Raw genomic sequence first — 16,046 nt, forward strand, 5'->3', positions numbered from 1 at the left:
GCTGCTCACTTTCGGAAGGGACCATACATTGCTGTTCAGCTGTGTTTCTGGTTGGGTAACACAGTGATGGTCTTCACAGGGGGTACAGCGTAGAACTGAACAGTACAGGCAATGTATACTCTTCCAGATCTGCATCCTTGCTAAACACAGACCTGTACGTGTGCTCAAAACAGTCCTGTTGTGCATAGTAAGCCTCATCAGTCGAGGCATGTACCGTTTTGGTGGTAGGTAGGTAAGATGGTCCACTAATATATATCTATGGTCAGAGATTCCAAGGTTTGGGGCTGCTACCACCCTCTAAGAGGACGAGATGTTGCAATCTACCTGGTCAAGAGTGTGGTTGTTTTTGGTGGGAAATTTGAATTATTTGTAGAATTTGGGAAAACCTGCCTTTTAGTTCATGGTTGAAGTCAAACAGTCGGGGCAAGCACACAAGTCAACGTGTCCACCCAAAACAAACTGCGAATCATGGTGACAGCTAGCCATTAGTGGCTTGTTATATTGAAAATAAACTCCTAAATGAAATCAAATAGTTACTGTCCCTTTAAAGTGTAAATACCTGAGAAATGCTAATGTAAATTGATTACCTGTGATTACTTGCTGAGTTGACTGTAAGGGGACGAGTTGTTTGAAGAATCCACTTGTGGCGTGCTCTCCTGAAAGTAGATCATGCAAGTAACAAATTTATTTTGTATACAGGTATTACCCCACATGATATTTGATCATTCTTTACACCTATATGGCCGTATCTAAGGAAATTGTTTTTATAAGGTTTTTACAAAGAGGAAATAGATATAGTCGCAAAGTATTTTCTATTAGTTGTGAGGATGAGGCTAGCAGAAGAACTGAAGCTGAAATGATACAGGGTGCTCGAACATATAGGAATACATTTGTTATATATGTTTGTTTTAAAACCACACAAAAAACTTAAGTCTTTAAAAAATGGTCATACTATAGTACATTTGTTCTTCATAGAGCCAAAACGGGCGCTACAATTATATAAGTAACTTTATCAGCAATGATTAGTGAGAAATTTAAAAATACATCAATAGTTTAATTCGTAGATTGCCATCTAGTGTATCACGGGCAAATCTGAGGCATATCTCCTTCTTCTAGACCAGGGGGGTCAAACAAGCGGCCCGCGGGCCGAATCAGTCAAGGCTGAGGGAAGCGCAAGAGAAAAACGAGCTACAGGTTGAAAATATGTCCACTTGATGTTGCCAAAGCTAGGTGCCTCTCTCATACACACTCACTCTCTCCCTTTTCCCTTTTTTTCCTTTTCTTTCTCTTTTCCTCTTCTCTATTTCTCTTCTTTCTCTCTTATCTTTCTTTATTTCCATTTCTCTTTGGATTTCTTACTTTCTCTCTCTTTCTTTCTGCCTCTCTCAACATTTCTCTTTTCATCTCTTTTGTTTCTCACATTCTTTCTCTCTATTTTCCTCTTTCTTTGTCTCACCCTCTCTCTTTTTCTCTCCCTCTCTTTTTCCCTCCCTCTTTTTTCCTATATCTTTCTTTCTCTTTAATCTACTATTCCGGCCCCAGAGAGAATGTTTGTTCTATTGTGTGCCCACCCCCCCACACATGAATTAAAATGAGTTTGACACCCCTGTTCTAGATCAATGTGTATCAACTGGTGTGTCCAGACCCAATAGTGGGTCGTAGACCAGTGAATAATGGGCCTTTGCCTTCACAAAATAAGAAAATAAGAAAAACAAAGGAGCGTAATTGACCCTCAGTTAACAATAAATGGCGATAATACTCTGTAAATGTGAGTTAGTACCTGTCATTATAGACCTCGAAAAAAAATAAGTTTGTTTTGCGTATGTTGAGCGTGGGGAAAATTTTATGGTATATGGCTTTTATTATTTGGAAGAAAAAGGAGGTCAACAACTGTGTTTTGTTGTTTTGTGTAGCAAAGTGCTGGCAATTTTTTTATTTCTTCAAAGCACAAAGTTTTTCAGTAATTACCTTTGGATGAGCTAATCAAAAGAAAAGTGAATTGTGTGTGCCTGAATAATGGTGCACTTTTGAATGTATTTTGAGTTTGTGTATTAAAAAGTACTCAGCGAGGTTCTGCTGCATAAAATGGCCCTCTTTTAGTTTAGTTCAATAATATTTCAGTATTTGCACTTTTTCCACATCATGTTTGTTAAGCTACTAAAGTGAAGTGTTTTAGATTTAATTAAAAATCCAGCTAATTTAGCATTAAAGGGATTGTTATTACTTGAGGTCAAATTGCTTTTGCTGTTCATTTTGTTTAAACATGAGAATATTTTCTACTATAGGCGTTTTAAACTGTGAAGGAGAATGTTATTCTTAATTTGGGTCATAACTTGTAATTAGGGTGGAGGAACCTCAAGTCAGTCCATTTGAGAACCACTGTTCTAGATAAATAATGCACTGTTTAATGAACAATGATTATACCCTGACCTCATTTAGTTACATGGAGAACCCAATGAGTGAGTGAAGAAAAAGAAAAACAAATGCTTTCAGGTAGATACAGATTTCACAATTGAGGAGTCAACCTACCGGTACTGCCGGCAGAGGAGGATACTGTGGCATGTAAGCACCTTGAACCCCTGGATTGGCTGCAATATACTGTCGAACAAAATAAAATGTATTGTTTTTACAGATATATGAATGGAAAGCATACAGAGAAATAGTGATAGGAAATTGCAAAATTTCTTCTTTGTATGTCTGTGACGAGGCGCTTTGTTCCTCGAGGGCCACAGTCCTGCATTTTTGGGAGTTTCTTTGCTCTTAGACTGGTGATTTCTCTCGGGCTCCTGCATAGCTTGCTAACAAGCTTATCATTTACATCACTTTTGTTAAAGGTGGTGTCTGCAACTTCCAATTTTGCTCTTTAATGACGCCATCTCCTGGCTTAAAGTCATTATTGCAGCGTCAGTCAGCTTTTTCCCCGAGTACTGAAATTCTTCATTTTTCATCTTTTGGGGGATTTGGGTTGGTATTTGGACTGTATTAGAAAGAACCCTTTTCTTATTTTTACCATTATCAGACTACACCAAGAAAAACATGCATGAAATCACTCCCCACCCCTTATCACCCCCCTTCCTAGTTTTCTTTTTATCAATGGCGAGTCCCAGAGCAGCAATGCTAAAAGCAAGATGTAAGCAGATAGGCGAGGCGTAGAAAAAAAATATGAAGGCCCTTTGAACTTGGTTGGCCATTGTTAACACATACTTAAGAGAAAAAATATTCGACATTGATTTTTTTTTTAAAGACACCTCAAATGATGCACCCTACCTATAACAGAGAAATTTCTGAAACATAGGGACCCTCTTCTATGTCTCTGTCAAAAGGGGCTGCTCACATTAGTCTCTACTTTACTACATTTAATAAAGGTAGGAGCAGTTTTTAAAAAAGTAATTGTAACTTAATCCATTTTTAATTTTCTATTTTTTTATAATAATACGAATGGTGAATACTTTACTGATTCTACTGACCGCTCCAGTATTTCCTAGGGACAGCTGACCCATTTGCTGAGTAATCATAGCTGAGGGGTGCAGTGACATGGATGGATCCACAGAGGGCGACATCACCGGGGCCTGTAACACACACAGGGCAGCTGGCTTTAGATTTTGTGACAGATTTCCTTCAATTAAATTAACTCATGTACAATAAAATTAAGGGAACAATCAATAGCAGCAGCAAGTGGCTTCTGATAAAATACTTTATATTTAAGATTCAAATTGCAACACACGTTTACAGGTGAGACCAGGAAATGTTGAGGAATGCTATTTCATAATATTGGTACCCCTTAAGGCAGGGATGTCAAACTTACTGCTTGCAGGCCGGATCCGGCCTGTTGGATGGTTTAATTTGGCCCGCCCAAAATTCTGAGTTTGTCAAAAAAAAAAAAAAAGTACAGAGTCTGTAGGTAATTTCTATCAAAAGATAATATGTTTTCAATAAATGCAAAGCAAATGCTTTATACAGCCTCTGGGGGCAGTAAATGTGTAAAAGTGCTGTCGTCCAGTATTCAGACAAAACGTGTAGATTGTAATTTGCAACGTGATGTGTCCATCCAAAAATTTGACGCGGACTTTAATGTCTTCAGCGTGGTGAGAGGTGTTGCGTACCCCGCGATTGGGTTAATCTTCCGAGGGCCGGAGGACCACAATGGGAACAAGGGGACGGGCTGCGGACAAAGGTTATCAGGGGCAGGGAAGAGACGGGCTGAGGCGACTCGCAAGCTGCTGCTGAAAAAAACGGCGGCTGGACGGAGCGACAAGGCCGGAAACACTCTGATGATAGGCGAAGCCCCGAGCCCCTGCTGAAGCACCCATCAACAACCTAGCCGCATCGTGCCGGGCAATCGCTAGCCCGACCCGTGGGCATGCCCCCCTCAGTTGCGCTCGGTGAGATGAATGGGCAGGATGCGGTGAATAATACTCTCAGCTTTAGTACAGTGGTACCTCGAATTCGTTCAAGTAGTGATGTTGTATAATGAAACAGTTGTGAATCGAAACACGTTTTCCATTTGAAATGAATTGAAACGGCATTATTCACTTCCAAGGTCATCAAACGAATTCAAACCCGTTGTTTTTGTCTAGATTTTTAGAATGTTTTTAAAATATTCCAGACGGTTTTCATCGAACATCTCCATTGACTGTTCCCTTTTGGCTTATTAGGATGTCTTTTTGTGGTAAAAGCCAGTAATTTTTCCCCAACCGACGAAAGCTTCCTTAATTTCGAGGCAGATAACGTGGTCGTGTCCCCAGCAAGTTCTCATTTCCAAGTCCAAATCATAAGAAGCTTTTCCATATCTTCATTTATTGCCGTTTCGCAGCTTGACACCCGTCGCCACTGTCGCAGACTTCAGGGTCTCTTTTTGTGGACATGCTTTGCCCGTATTCCCTCGTAAAATCTGTAACTTTACCCCCACTTTTATATTTTGAGATTATATTTTGCTTTTTTTCGATCGTAAGTGGAACCCATGGCTAGTAATCGACAATGCGCAATGGATAATATGAACAGAGCCCTGGTGACTGCAACCAATGATTTAACGGACTAAACCACTTGGCAATTTAATGCATGATGGTTGCAAGGGTCTCACCTAGCTGATGAACTGAGCAGGACACAGTTGGTGCGTACCTGCGTGACCCTTTAGTAATAGCGTCACTGACTTTGGGTACTGGAAACTGATCATATATCGAGGAAAACTTTAGTCGGACGCGAACTGAACCGAAACATTCGTAAAATGGGTTGATCGTAAAACGGGGTACCACTGTAGTTCGATCTGATGTATTCTTATCTTAATGCCCATGCGCTGCTGAAACTTTAATTTTGTATTACCGTCCATCCATTTTCTGCACCGCCAATCATCACTAGGGACACGGGGGCTAAGGCGTATTCAGGCAGTGGGCAGAGGACACCCTGAACAGTCCCAGGGCACACAGAGTCAGACTCATGTACAACGATTCATACGATTGTTCATACGTAGGGAAAATCTGGACCCGCCAATTGAGCTGCCACGCACGTCTTTGGAATGTGGGAGGAAACCGGAGTGTCCGAAAGAAAACCACGCAGGCATGCAAAGAACATGCCAACTCAGAACAGGAAGGCCAGATCCTCAGAACTGTGGGGCCGACATGCTTACAAATGATCTACCGTCCTGCCCCATTTTGTATCTATTTTTTATATATTTCGAATCAGCTCAACAATTAAGGCAAAAATTATATTTGGTCTAGCTCCCACTTGAATTTGTATAGCGTAGTGAGTTGGTTCAGATGTAAAAAATGCTTTAACTCAACTGTTCAAGTAAACCAGTTATCACATTCGATGCCAAAAATTTTAATTTCTACATTGTCTGTGAATAAATTTGCTGTGTTTATCATCCGTGATTATAATATGTAGGGTAGATAATTGATTGAGGCTGAATGATGAAACATAATACTGGAAAACAAAGTTTGGAGTTGATATTCTTTTACTGAGCCGGGCCACCTTCAACAGAAAGTCTGCATCCAAACCCAGACCCAAACTGAGTTTGACATCCCTGCCTTAAATTTAATGTTCAATTTAGTCGACTCCTTTCCCTAGGGAGCAAGCAATGTAAAGAAATAATCATACTAACATCCAACAACACATTAAAATGTGCTTTATGTTAATTAGTACAATTGTATAATATCAGAAGTGTTAAAGGGAGTGTGTTATATTTGACCACTTGATTTGTGTCGTGCAACCGAAACAGAGTGTTACAAAAACAAGGAAGAATATAAACTACAGATACTCAAAGTGACCTAACTCCACCATTTTTCTTCTTATTTTTCTTCCAACCTTTCACAAGGTTTTTGGTTTTTCTGGTACCCATAGCAGCAACATTACAAACAATCATATCAGCTCATGTTCTGTCAAATAAATACAAATTTAATGAACTATGAGTACTTAAAAAATACAAACTTATATGACAATTCAAGTAGTTTTGCTCATTATTAAAAATCAAGACGGTATATTTTTTTTAATGAATTAAGTTTTTTTAAGTACTAGAAGACAATACATATTACACAATGTCCCTTAGGTTTATTTGTAGTGTTTGAGTTATTCCCCTACTACACTTGGAAAGACAAAGTCTACTAATACGAGCATCTTTCAGTTGGACATTGGGAATGGGGAATTAATGCCAAAGCTGTTTGAGAATTTATTCACAAAGTACCCAACTCCTAATGTTTAACTAGTAACTAGTAGCAACTGACACTAGAATGTGGCAGTGGGTACATGTCATGAGGTAAAATATCAAGGACATGGAAGAAATGCTCAAACAACTTTCCGAAGTGTGGCCTTAGGGGAATTGCACGTTTCCCAGAAAAAAGATGGAGGAGGGGCCAGTTTTGCAGAGACACTTGCTCTATTGCAAACCATCTGTTGGAAGAGTCAAAGAGTCACAAGACGGTTGTTTGCTCCAGGCATTTCCTGCTGGATCCAGAAAGAAGGAAGCCTGCTGGAGGAGCTTCACAGTCTTCCGATTTGTTCGATATCTTTCTCGCTTTTTGCCACACACATGCACGCTTGTCACACGTAAATAAACGCATGCCGTGCTCTCTTTGATCAAGACAGTTTTGTATAAAGCCTTCTAAAATATTCCCATGTACTGGTACAAACTCGGTTGCACAACTAGAATAACTGTCTTGTTTATAAGAAAGACTGCTAAACAATGGTGTGTTACTAATATTTTAAGTGACGTATTAACCACTAGGCCGAGTTGGAGTACTGTGTTAGTGTCTTGAATCTGTGGCTGAGGCACACACCCACTTCATGCACACTCACGCTCAATAAATGCATGCCGTCTTACCGGGTGCTGCATGATATACGGCTGATGTGCCACCCAGGAGTGACTCTGAACCTTTGGAAAGACAGGACAGAAAATAGGAAAAGAAAAAATTACCATTAAAGCTACAGTCTATCACAGATTAGGGCTGAATCTAACGACCATTTTAATAGTCGACTAATCACTAGCTATTAAAACGATCAGTCTCATAATTATTAATTTGTTGTTGAATTTAGCATGCAGTTCAATTATTTATAATAATTCAATTATGTTTTAAATGATAATAAACACAAAAAAGGATAATAAAAAATACGTGTTTAACTGAACGTATAGTGAATTTTTACAAAAATTAAATAATCTAAAAACCAATTACACACTCTGCTCGGTCAGTCGAGACATACATCCATAAATAAAAACCCTTGTCCATTTTTAGAAACGGGCAAATAAATAATGAATTAAAATCAGGTACTGTATTCATTTTTATACATGTAAACAAAAAACAGGCACATTAGCAGCAGTAGAACGGTAAATAAGACAAATATGAAGTATATTTTGTGCAGTAGTATTCAGTGGTCCACTGCATAATCTGAAACGAATAATCTCAACAATTCACAACAGTTTGAAATCAAACGTTTTTAAGAACTGATGTTTTTTCTTCGGCCTGCATGGATTTAATATCAAATCCCGTAAAATTCAAACAATAAGCTTCAACTTTATCCCTGAGCTTTTCAACCCTGCGGCTTTTAAAATGATGCGGCTAATATAAGCATTATGCTAGGGGCACCCGAGCAGTAAAGGCAAGAGTAAGACAGGTGACATATATGTGTCGAGGAAGATGCAAGTTTAATGTAACTTAGCGCTTTGTGCATGAATAAAACTAGCATGAACGAACCCTCATCATGGACAAAGGGGCTTTTTTCCTTTAAAAAGGCTTATAATCAGGTGCGCACTATATTCCGAATTTTACGGTACACGTTTGTCAGGCACAGTCTGGCATTATGCCCAAACATTCTTTTGAAAAATGTACAATGCATGTCATCAAAACCGTATTAGCTCGAATGTTTCTTGAATGTTACCGACACGAGTCAGACTCCATTTTGTTCAATTGTCCGACGTGATATTCAAATGTTTGTGTGTCACCAATCTATTGCCATGATAAGCAAGGTCTGCTCAGCAAAAGTAGTCTATTTATTGGTCGTAACTAGGCACAACAATGATGAAAAAATAAGATTTTGGTTTAAGCTTAGATTTGTTGAGCTATATCCGGGATAAGGAATTAAATGAAATTATGATAATGTTGGACCAAGACAACGACAAGACTTCAGATGATATATACAGTAATCCCTCCCTACTTCACGCTTCTGTTATTGCTGGTTCACTGCTTAGCGAATTTTGAATTGAATTGTCTTCATTGTCATTCAACGTATCATACTTTATGTTATGAGCAGAAAGCACACAGCACACGCTATCACAAGGGGCAGGTCGGATATGTGTAGGTGTTGGGTGGCAAGACTGATGCGCGACTGTGATAGGATGGTGTATGCAGTCAGTCAAACAGCGGGGCAAACAAACTGTCGACCGCTAGCATTTAGCGGCTCCTACATTGAAAATAAAGATCAATTAAATTGGACTCTGAGGAAGATAGGAAGAGCGCAAAGAAATGGTGTCCCGTGGAGTGTTATCGAGTTTGGGAAAAGATTGAGGCGGCATTAGAAGTGAAGGCAATAGCGAAGCTGCAGGCCCAGCCTACTGCAAGGGCTAAGCTACGTAAAATACCTCACAAACCCCCCCGCCAAGGCTGTATCTCACCAATGCCAGATTCATTACCAATGAAATGGATGACCTGGAACTAGGAAACGTCTACATGCGGGACGGTTATAATCATTGCAGAGATCTGGCTCAATCAGAGGATAGCCGATGCTATCATGCAGCTAGCGAGCTGCTCTCTAAATCGTTCTCTTACACTGAAAAGAGATGCCCTCCAATTTTGTTGTATTTTTGTATAATGACAATAAAGACCATTCATTCAACTGCAATTCTGTTTTCTGTGATTTTATTTGTAGATCTATAGTTGATATTTTGTTAGAGTCATATACTATCACTCAGTAAGGACCTCATCATGAAGTAAGTTAGAAGGTGCAACGATACTTCGGGGATTTACACTTTTGCGGGGGGTTCCGTTCCCCATTAAATGCAAAAACTGATGGATTACATTGAAGCTGAACCACCATCGAGTTAAACACAACGTAGAGAAGTGTGACAATTCTTTCATTTAATTAGCCCTGTGAGCGGATTTATAAAATTCAAATATGATGGTGATACCTGATAAGCAGAGACAGGAGACATATAGGGGGACATCGCTGGCTGCACAGTCATTATCCTGTTGGTCACCGGATATGGAGATGGATAGTACCTGAGAAGATGAAAACCGCTGAATTTAATCCTGCAAAAATTACTCCGGTAACATACAGGTACAGTGCCTGGCAAAAGTATTGCCAACCCCAAGATTTTTGGTCATATTGCCACATTTCAGGCTTCTAACTTGAATCTAAAATAATTACAATTTTCTAAGAATCAACAATATGTGAGACACAATGTTGAAGTGGAACCAAGTAAAGTCATTTATAGAGAGTGTCGCAAAAATATTGCCCCCCCTGTTCTCTCAGCTCGGCCAACTGACTCCAGAGGTTCCTTGATGCCTTCTGAATGATCCAATGTCAACCTAAATGACTAACAATCACAAAAAGAGTGTGCGTGTCTGATTAAGTCTTAGTTTAAATGCACCTTCTCTATGATGGGCTCAGAGGTCTGTGAAAGATGTCACCGGATAACAGACGACATTATTTATTTTATTGGTCATTTTATCTTATTTATTTGGCCCCCTTAAGGATATTCATTTTCACTGACTGTACCGGTGAGGGTACAGTCAGTGCTGTCGCAGCAGAGCCTGCACAAAGTGATTGATTTACAGCACATGATATTCCCAGACCGTCTCCAGATCCAAGTACTAACCAGGCCCGAACCTGCTTAGCTTCAGAGATTGGGCGTTCTCAGGGTAGTATGGCCGTATGAAGACCAAATAAGACAACAAGCAGGTCCGGGATAAAGTTGTGGAAAAGTTAAAATCAGAAATGGGATACAAGCGAATTTGCAACATTTACACATCTCTCAGAGCACTGTGCGAGCAATTACATCAAAGTGGAGAGAGCATAAAACCAATGCAAACCTACCAAGACCTCCCTGTCCCTCTAAACTTTCAGCCCTAACAAGGAGAAAACTAATTAAAGAAGCAACCAAGAGGCCCATGATCACATTAGATGACCTGCAGTCATACACAGTTGAGGTGGGACAATCTGCGCATAAGGCAACTATTAGTAATACTCTGCATAAATCTGCTCTTGATGGAAGACTGGGAAGAAGAAAGTCCTTTCTGAAAGAATACCATAAAGAAGCCCTTTTGGAGTTCGCAAAAAGCCACATGGAAGACACAAATACCATGTGGAACAAGGTGCTTTGGTCAGATGACACCAAAATTGAACCTTTTGGGCTGAATAAAAAGCGTCATGTTAAACTTGTCTCCAACCTGCAATTACTTAGGATCGTTGAGGCTCATTTTGACCTCCAGTTTTTCATAAATAACAGTTTCAAAATAAGGTGAAAGCAGAGTCCTTTCTCACCAATGAACATAGATTGTCGAATGAGCTTCCATATAACGGATTCTTTAGAAATTTACAGCCAAAACGGGATCTGTTGGTGTGACACCTGGACTGTAAATTGTAGTGGAACTCTGCCCTTTTATAGACTGGACTGGACCAATTGAATTATTAGTACCACCTTGTCTTTACAAGAGTCAAACTCTGTTATAGAAAAATCAGAATTGCAACATCACATGTGAAATTAACATGAGCAAACCTTTATCTCCGAGCCGTATTTACTCATAAAAAGAGCCATATACAGTTTGCGAGCCATACGTTCTCGATCCCTGCTGTTGAGCACTCGTGGAAAGATCTGAAAAATGCGGTGCACTAACGATCACTATCAAGTCTTATAGGACTTTAGCTGTTTTGGAAGAAAGAATGGGCCAATATTTATGTTTTAAACTGTGCAAAACCTATGGAGACATACCAAAAAATATCGCAGCAAAAGGAGGTTGTACATAGTATTAAATCAAAGGGGGCCAATATTTTTGCAACAATAACTTTTCCATTTTTTATAAAATGTTGAATAAATGTGGTTTCTTCTTATGATTGTGTCTCACATGTTGTTGATGATTTGAAAATATATGAGTATTTTATCTATAAGTTTAAAGCCTTAGGCAATATGTCAAAAAGGTCTTGGGAGCCAATACATTTGCAAGGCACTGTATAACGAGATGCGACTTACCCATTCTGCATAGCTGCTGAGGAGGGATCATAGGTGAGAGTCATTGCACCCTGCAAAGTTGAAATGTACATTATTATTTAATATCTTTGTTTTTGAAAACCTTTTAGATTTAGCTTAAACTGTGCAGATAGAACTGACATTCAACATAATGGGCATATTTACGGTCGGGAAATTTCTTTGGGACTTTTCAAGACAAAAATGAGCTTTGTTCTGCAGAAATTTATACATGCAGTCACTTATTGGGAAGTTCCCTTTTAAAGTACTACCATTGTCCAATAAAAGTATATTTATGACATGCAGTTTCAATATTAACACTAATCATGTATTGGAATCAAGACAAAACAGGAAATTGAAAATAGATATAATTTGCCGTGGATCAGAGTCTCAGTGAGCACAAGCTTAGTATTTATTAGACTGACCGTCAAAAAGGTTTTGAATATTTTACATTTTGATTTCATGGCAAAAAAATGGCACATAGTTTTGCTCCATACGTATCATTTTACAAAATAATCAATTTTATTAAAATAAAGTACCTGCCATGTCAGATAATTGTATTCAGGTAAACATACTTAATTTAGACAAATTATCCGTTAGGGCATATAGAAATTTTTCAGTAAAATAAAGAAAATGCCATTTTCATGATCAGATAGTTTTGTTCAATTGGAATTTTTTATTCCACAATGTTCTTATTCAGACAGGAAAATAGGTCACAACTATGAGAAGAGTTCAAATATTTTTGTTCATTAGAAGTAATATTTTCCAAAATTTAGAATATAAAATAATTTATGAATCAGGAAAAAAAAGAAAACATGTTTAAAGAATTGCAATGTATGTATTTTCTATAAATAAAAAACTAAAAAGAGAAGATTTTGTACTGGTGGCAGATGTATTTGTGCAATTCAGGTTTTTGTTTTTATGTTATGTTTCATTTTGAGGATATTTTACCTGTTATTCTGTTTTTTTGTCAAGACATATTTCAAATGAACACAATTTAAAAAGCAGATGGCAATTCCATTTCTATTTTCATCATCTTTCAACAAAACAATAGTTTTTAATAAGAAATATGATTATATGTCCCCTATTTAGATTATTACTTTTTTCCCCCCTCAAACTTGACTTTTTGTAGTGTGTTTATTTTTTCTTTGGGCAAAAAAAATAATCCCCCAACAAATTTTCCTGTAATGCATAAGATTTACAAGTATTGACACCCCTTTCTTACTTTTTAAAGACTTTCAAAGCCGAATTTTCCAATTTCTAAAAAAAAAAGAAATCCGGTGTGAATTAGTTATATGGAGAGCCAAAGATATGTTTGTGATTCACATATGAGATTGCAATCTTGGGTGTGCATTTATCAAGACATGTGATTTTTAGATCTTGTGTAAATCGTGAATATATTTGTTTTTTGAGACAGATCTCTCTCCATTGATCTGTTGGGTAAAAATAAGTAGCCTATATTTCTAGTTCCAGGAGTTATTCCCATTACAATTTAGCACTGGGAAACACGACATTATTTTTTTGCATAGCTTATAATAAATGTCCATAATTGATGCGTAATCCTTGCATTAATACACAATTTATGCTGCCCTTAGGTGTAGCATGCACCTGTCCCCTTGGGCGTGACCCATAGGGGGCGATGAAGCCTCATAGGACAATGCCATACAAACTAATGGAGGCTGCTGTTAATCACTAGGGAAGAAAGAATCAAATTGGAAAGCAAAGCCACCGAGAGCAGTGTCAATGTCATTTTAAGCAGTCTTGTTGTAAAATATGACAACGATTTCAAGCATTTACAATGATCCACCCAACATTCAAGCACTTATCATTGCTTGAAAATGCAACAAATAAATTCAAGCATTTCCAAAGATTTCAAGTACGTGTAGGAACCCTGTGTTTAGCCCCCTCCATCCATTTCACTTACCCATCCCTGCAATTATCATTAATCAACATATGCAGTATCTTTTGTTCCATGTCATATACAGATAACATAAAAGCTGACGCATACTAGTCTGAGATCGCTTGTCTGTCCATTGGGAACAAATCCACCGTGAGCGTGTTTCTTTCTTTGACTGTCGGCAAACTTGCACAACAAGGGCTGAGAGGGAGCTGAGGGAAAAAGAGAGGAGAGAAATATTCTTAAGAAGAGCCGTTCTCATCGCCGCCTCCACAAAGAGGAACGGCTTTCATACCCAGCGCTCCGGAGGCAATCTTGATAAATTTCCCGTTGAAGTGCGAGATCACGGCGTTACACTGCTCGGTGGTGTCCATCCTGTCGGGAGAAAAGGGAGAGGAAAAGGGCGCCACAATAATAAAAAACAAGGCTCTGGCGCTAGACAACTGCCGTGGCACAAAATCTTCAATTACGTGACAGCGTTTATTGTCACATTCAAACCAAATTAGTACTTTTTGGTCCTTATAATTTCACTACTATGCTGCAATAACAGAACCGTCAGTCTTATTCAATGTGACAAAATACAACTTTGCCATACGGAAAAGCTCACATTCAATATGGAAAATGCCGAAATGATGGAGTTTATATCTGAGGCCTGCTCGCTTGTCACTTGTAAGATGTACAAGGAGACAAAATACAGTGGAATGAAATTATTTTTTCTTTTTTTTCCTCACATGGGCACCTGGTCAATTAAATCAAATGGTTAATCAAAAATTCAGTCATAACATTTGTAGTACAGTATGTTATGATGGTTTTCATGTTTTTGTTTCTAAGCTTATTTCAAACCATTACCAAAGACATGGCCGGTATGTCTTACTTGTCGGAGAACCTCATATAAATAGAAAAGGGTGTAAAATAGAAACACTGGAAACTCTAGATTAGATTTCTATGAACAGGGGAATTTGGGAAATATTATAAATGGTAGACTTTCAATACAGATTGTGTATAGTTTAATAGCAAAGTTATACTGATGCTTTATGATAAGACGATATTTGTTTAAACTAGGCATATACAACTCAATTCGTGTCAAGCAGAGGTGTGAGAGTAGACAAAAAAATACTCAAGTAAAAGTAGTCAAAAGTATTGAGTAACTGTAGCAACGTTATGTTTACTGAATTTCCTTTTAAAACAACCAATCACATCATCAAATTATCGAAGTCCATCCAATCAACAATAAAAATTCATTTCATCTAAAGGTAGCTCCTCCTTTTCTGTGTTTTCATAGTCGGAATTGCTAAGTGACATTTTTGAGCTGTCTAATCTGTAAACCAAATTTCCCCTGCTGAAGATGAATAGGGTCACCTGATGAGGCAGTTACGTTTGATTGGTTATACATGGTAGAGCCTGGCGGAGTTCTGCTTCAAAATAAATGAGCCTTAGCGGAGACAGACAGACGCCTACTTCCGTGGAGGGGATTTATTAAGTAATGAAGTAACAACTTCTATGTTGCCTAATGTAGCAGAGTAAAAGTACCGTTTTTTTCTTCATAAATGTACTGAAGTATTTATTGAAAGTATAGGGATTTTAAAATACTCCTAGAAGTACAACATTTCCCAAAACTTACTCAGGTAAATGTAACGGAGTAAATGTACTATGTTACTACCCACCTCTGGGGCAAACTTGATGTACTCAGGATCAGTAAAAATATCAACATAAAATACTTATCTTTATTATTCAGTACTGTGCTTTATAATTTAGGCAACATTTGTGTAGCCTAGCCTACAAATTATTATCATGGATAAAACGGGATCTTTACTAAGCACAACACGTTTATTCATAATGAAACAAAATGATATTCTTGTTAAATGTATTATTTGTTTTTGTATTAAATGGTTGTAAATGCAGCTTACATCTGGACCAACTCGCCACAAACAGCTATGAATAGAAATATGCTTGCCTCAATTGTTATTACGGCTTTTTACACAAGTAAATAAATACAAAATAAAGGTTTTAGCAGTGAACCGGCTATAACATAAGATCAAACTAATAAGATGGGCCTACTGAAGCTGAAAATATACTGCACAATATTGTCTTTAACATGAAACCAGACTGGACATCAGCTCTTTTACACCTTTACCTCAGTCTAGCAAAGGGAAGGAGCGTTTGGTTCCTATTTATTGAAAACAATCTTTTGATAATTAAATCCAGATTAAATCATCCAACGGGCTGGATCGGGCCCATGGCCGTATGTTTGACATGACTGGTTAAACAGTCTATACAAGCGTACACGATGATGAAAAAAATATCTCAACTATATATATCTTATTCCCTGACTTATTTGGAGTATGTTGGTGCTGAATGTCATTGCACTACTTTTTCTTATTGCTTTACTGTTCTAATGCACTTGGAATTTAGGCCAGTCGTGATAGTATTTTGCCTTTTTGAATGAATGAATGAAACTTATTTCAAATATGACAAAACAAAAAC

General features: G+C 38.0%; 1 protein-coding gene across 1 annotated transcript in view; it reads right to left on the bottom strand.

Annotated features, from left to right (window-relative positions):
• rbms1a (RNA binding motif, single stranded interacting protein 1a) overlaps positions 1-16,046 on the bottom strand; it is a 41,276-nt gene that overhangs the window by 8,255 nt on the left and 16,975 nt on the right. Inside the window, exons 6-13 of the mRNA XM_088334216.1 lie at positions 13,858-13,937; positions 13,674-13,774; positions 11,672-11,721; positions 9,611-9,701; positions 7,313-7,363; positions 3,468-3,569; positions 2,530-2,598; positions 588-656 (exon numbers count right to left, since the gene is read on the bottom strand). Coding sequence (XP_088190342.1) covers positions 594-656; positions 2,530-2,598; positions 3,468-3,569; positions 7,313-7,363; positions 9,611-9,701; positions 11,672-11,721; positions 13,674-13,774; positions 13,858-13,937 — 607 coding nt within the window. The 3' untranslated portion in view covers positions 588-593. The remainder of the gene's footprint in view (positions 1-587; positions 657-2,529; positions 2,599-3,467; positions 3,570-7,312; positions 7,364-9,610; positions 9,702-11,671; positions 11,722-13,673; positions 13,775-13,857; positions 13,938-16,046) is intronic.

Source organism: Urocampus carinirostris, chromosome 4, assembly GCF_059441175.1.
Source record: "Urocampus carinirostris isolate Australia breed hairy pipefish chromosome 4, RoL_Ucar_1.0, whole genome shotgun sequence".
Taxonomy (NCBI): domain Eukaryota; kingdom Metazoa; phylum Chordata; class Actinopteri; order Syngnathiformes; family Syngnathidae; genus Urocampus; species Urocampus carinirostris.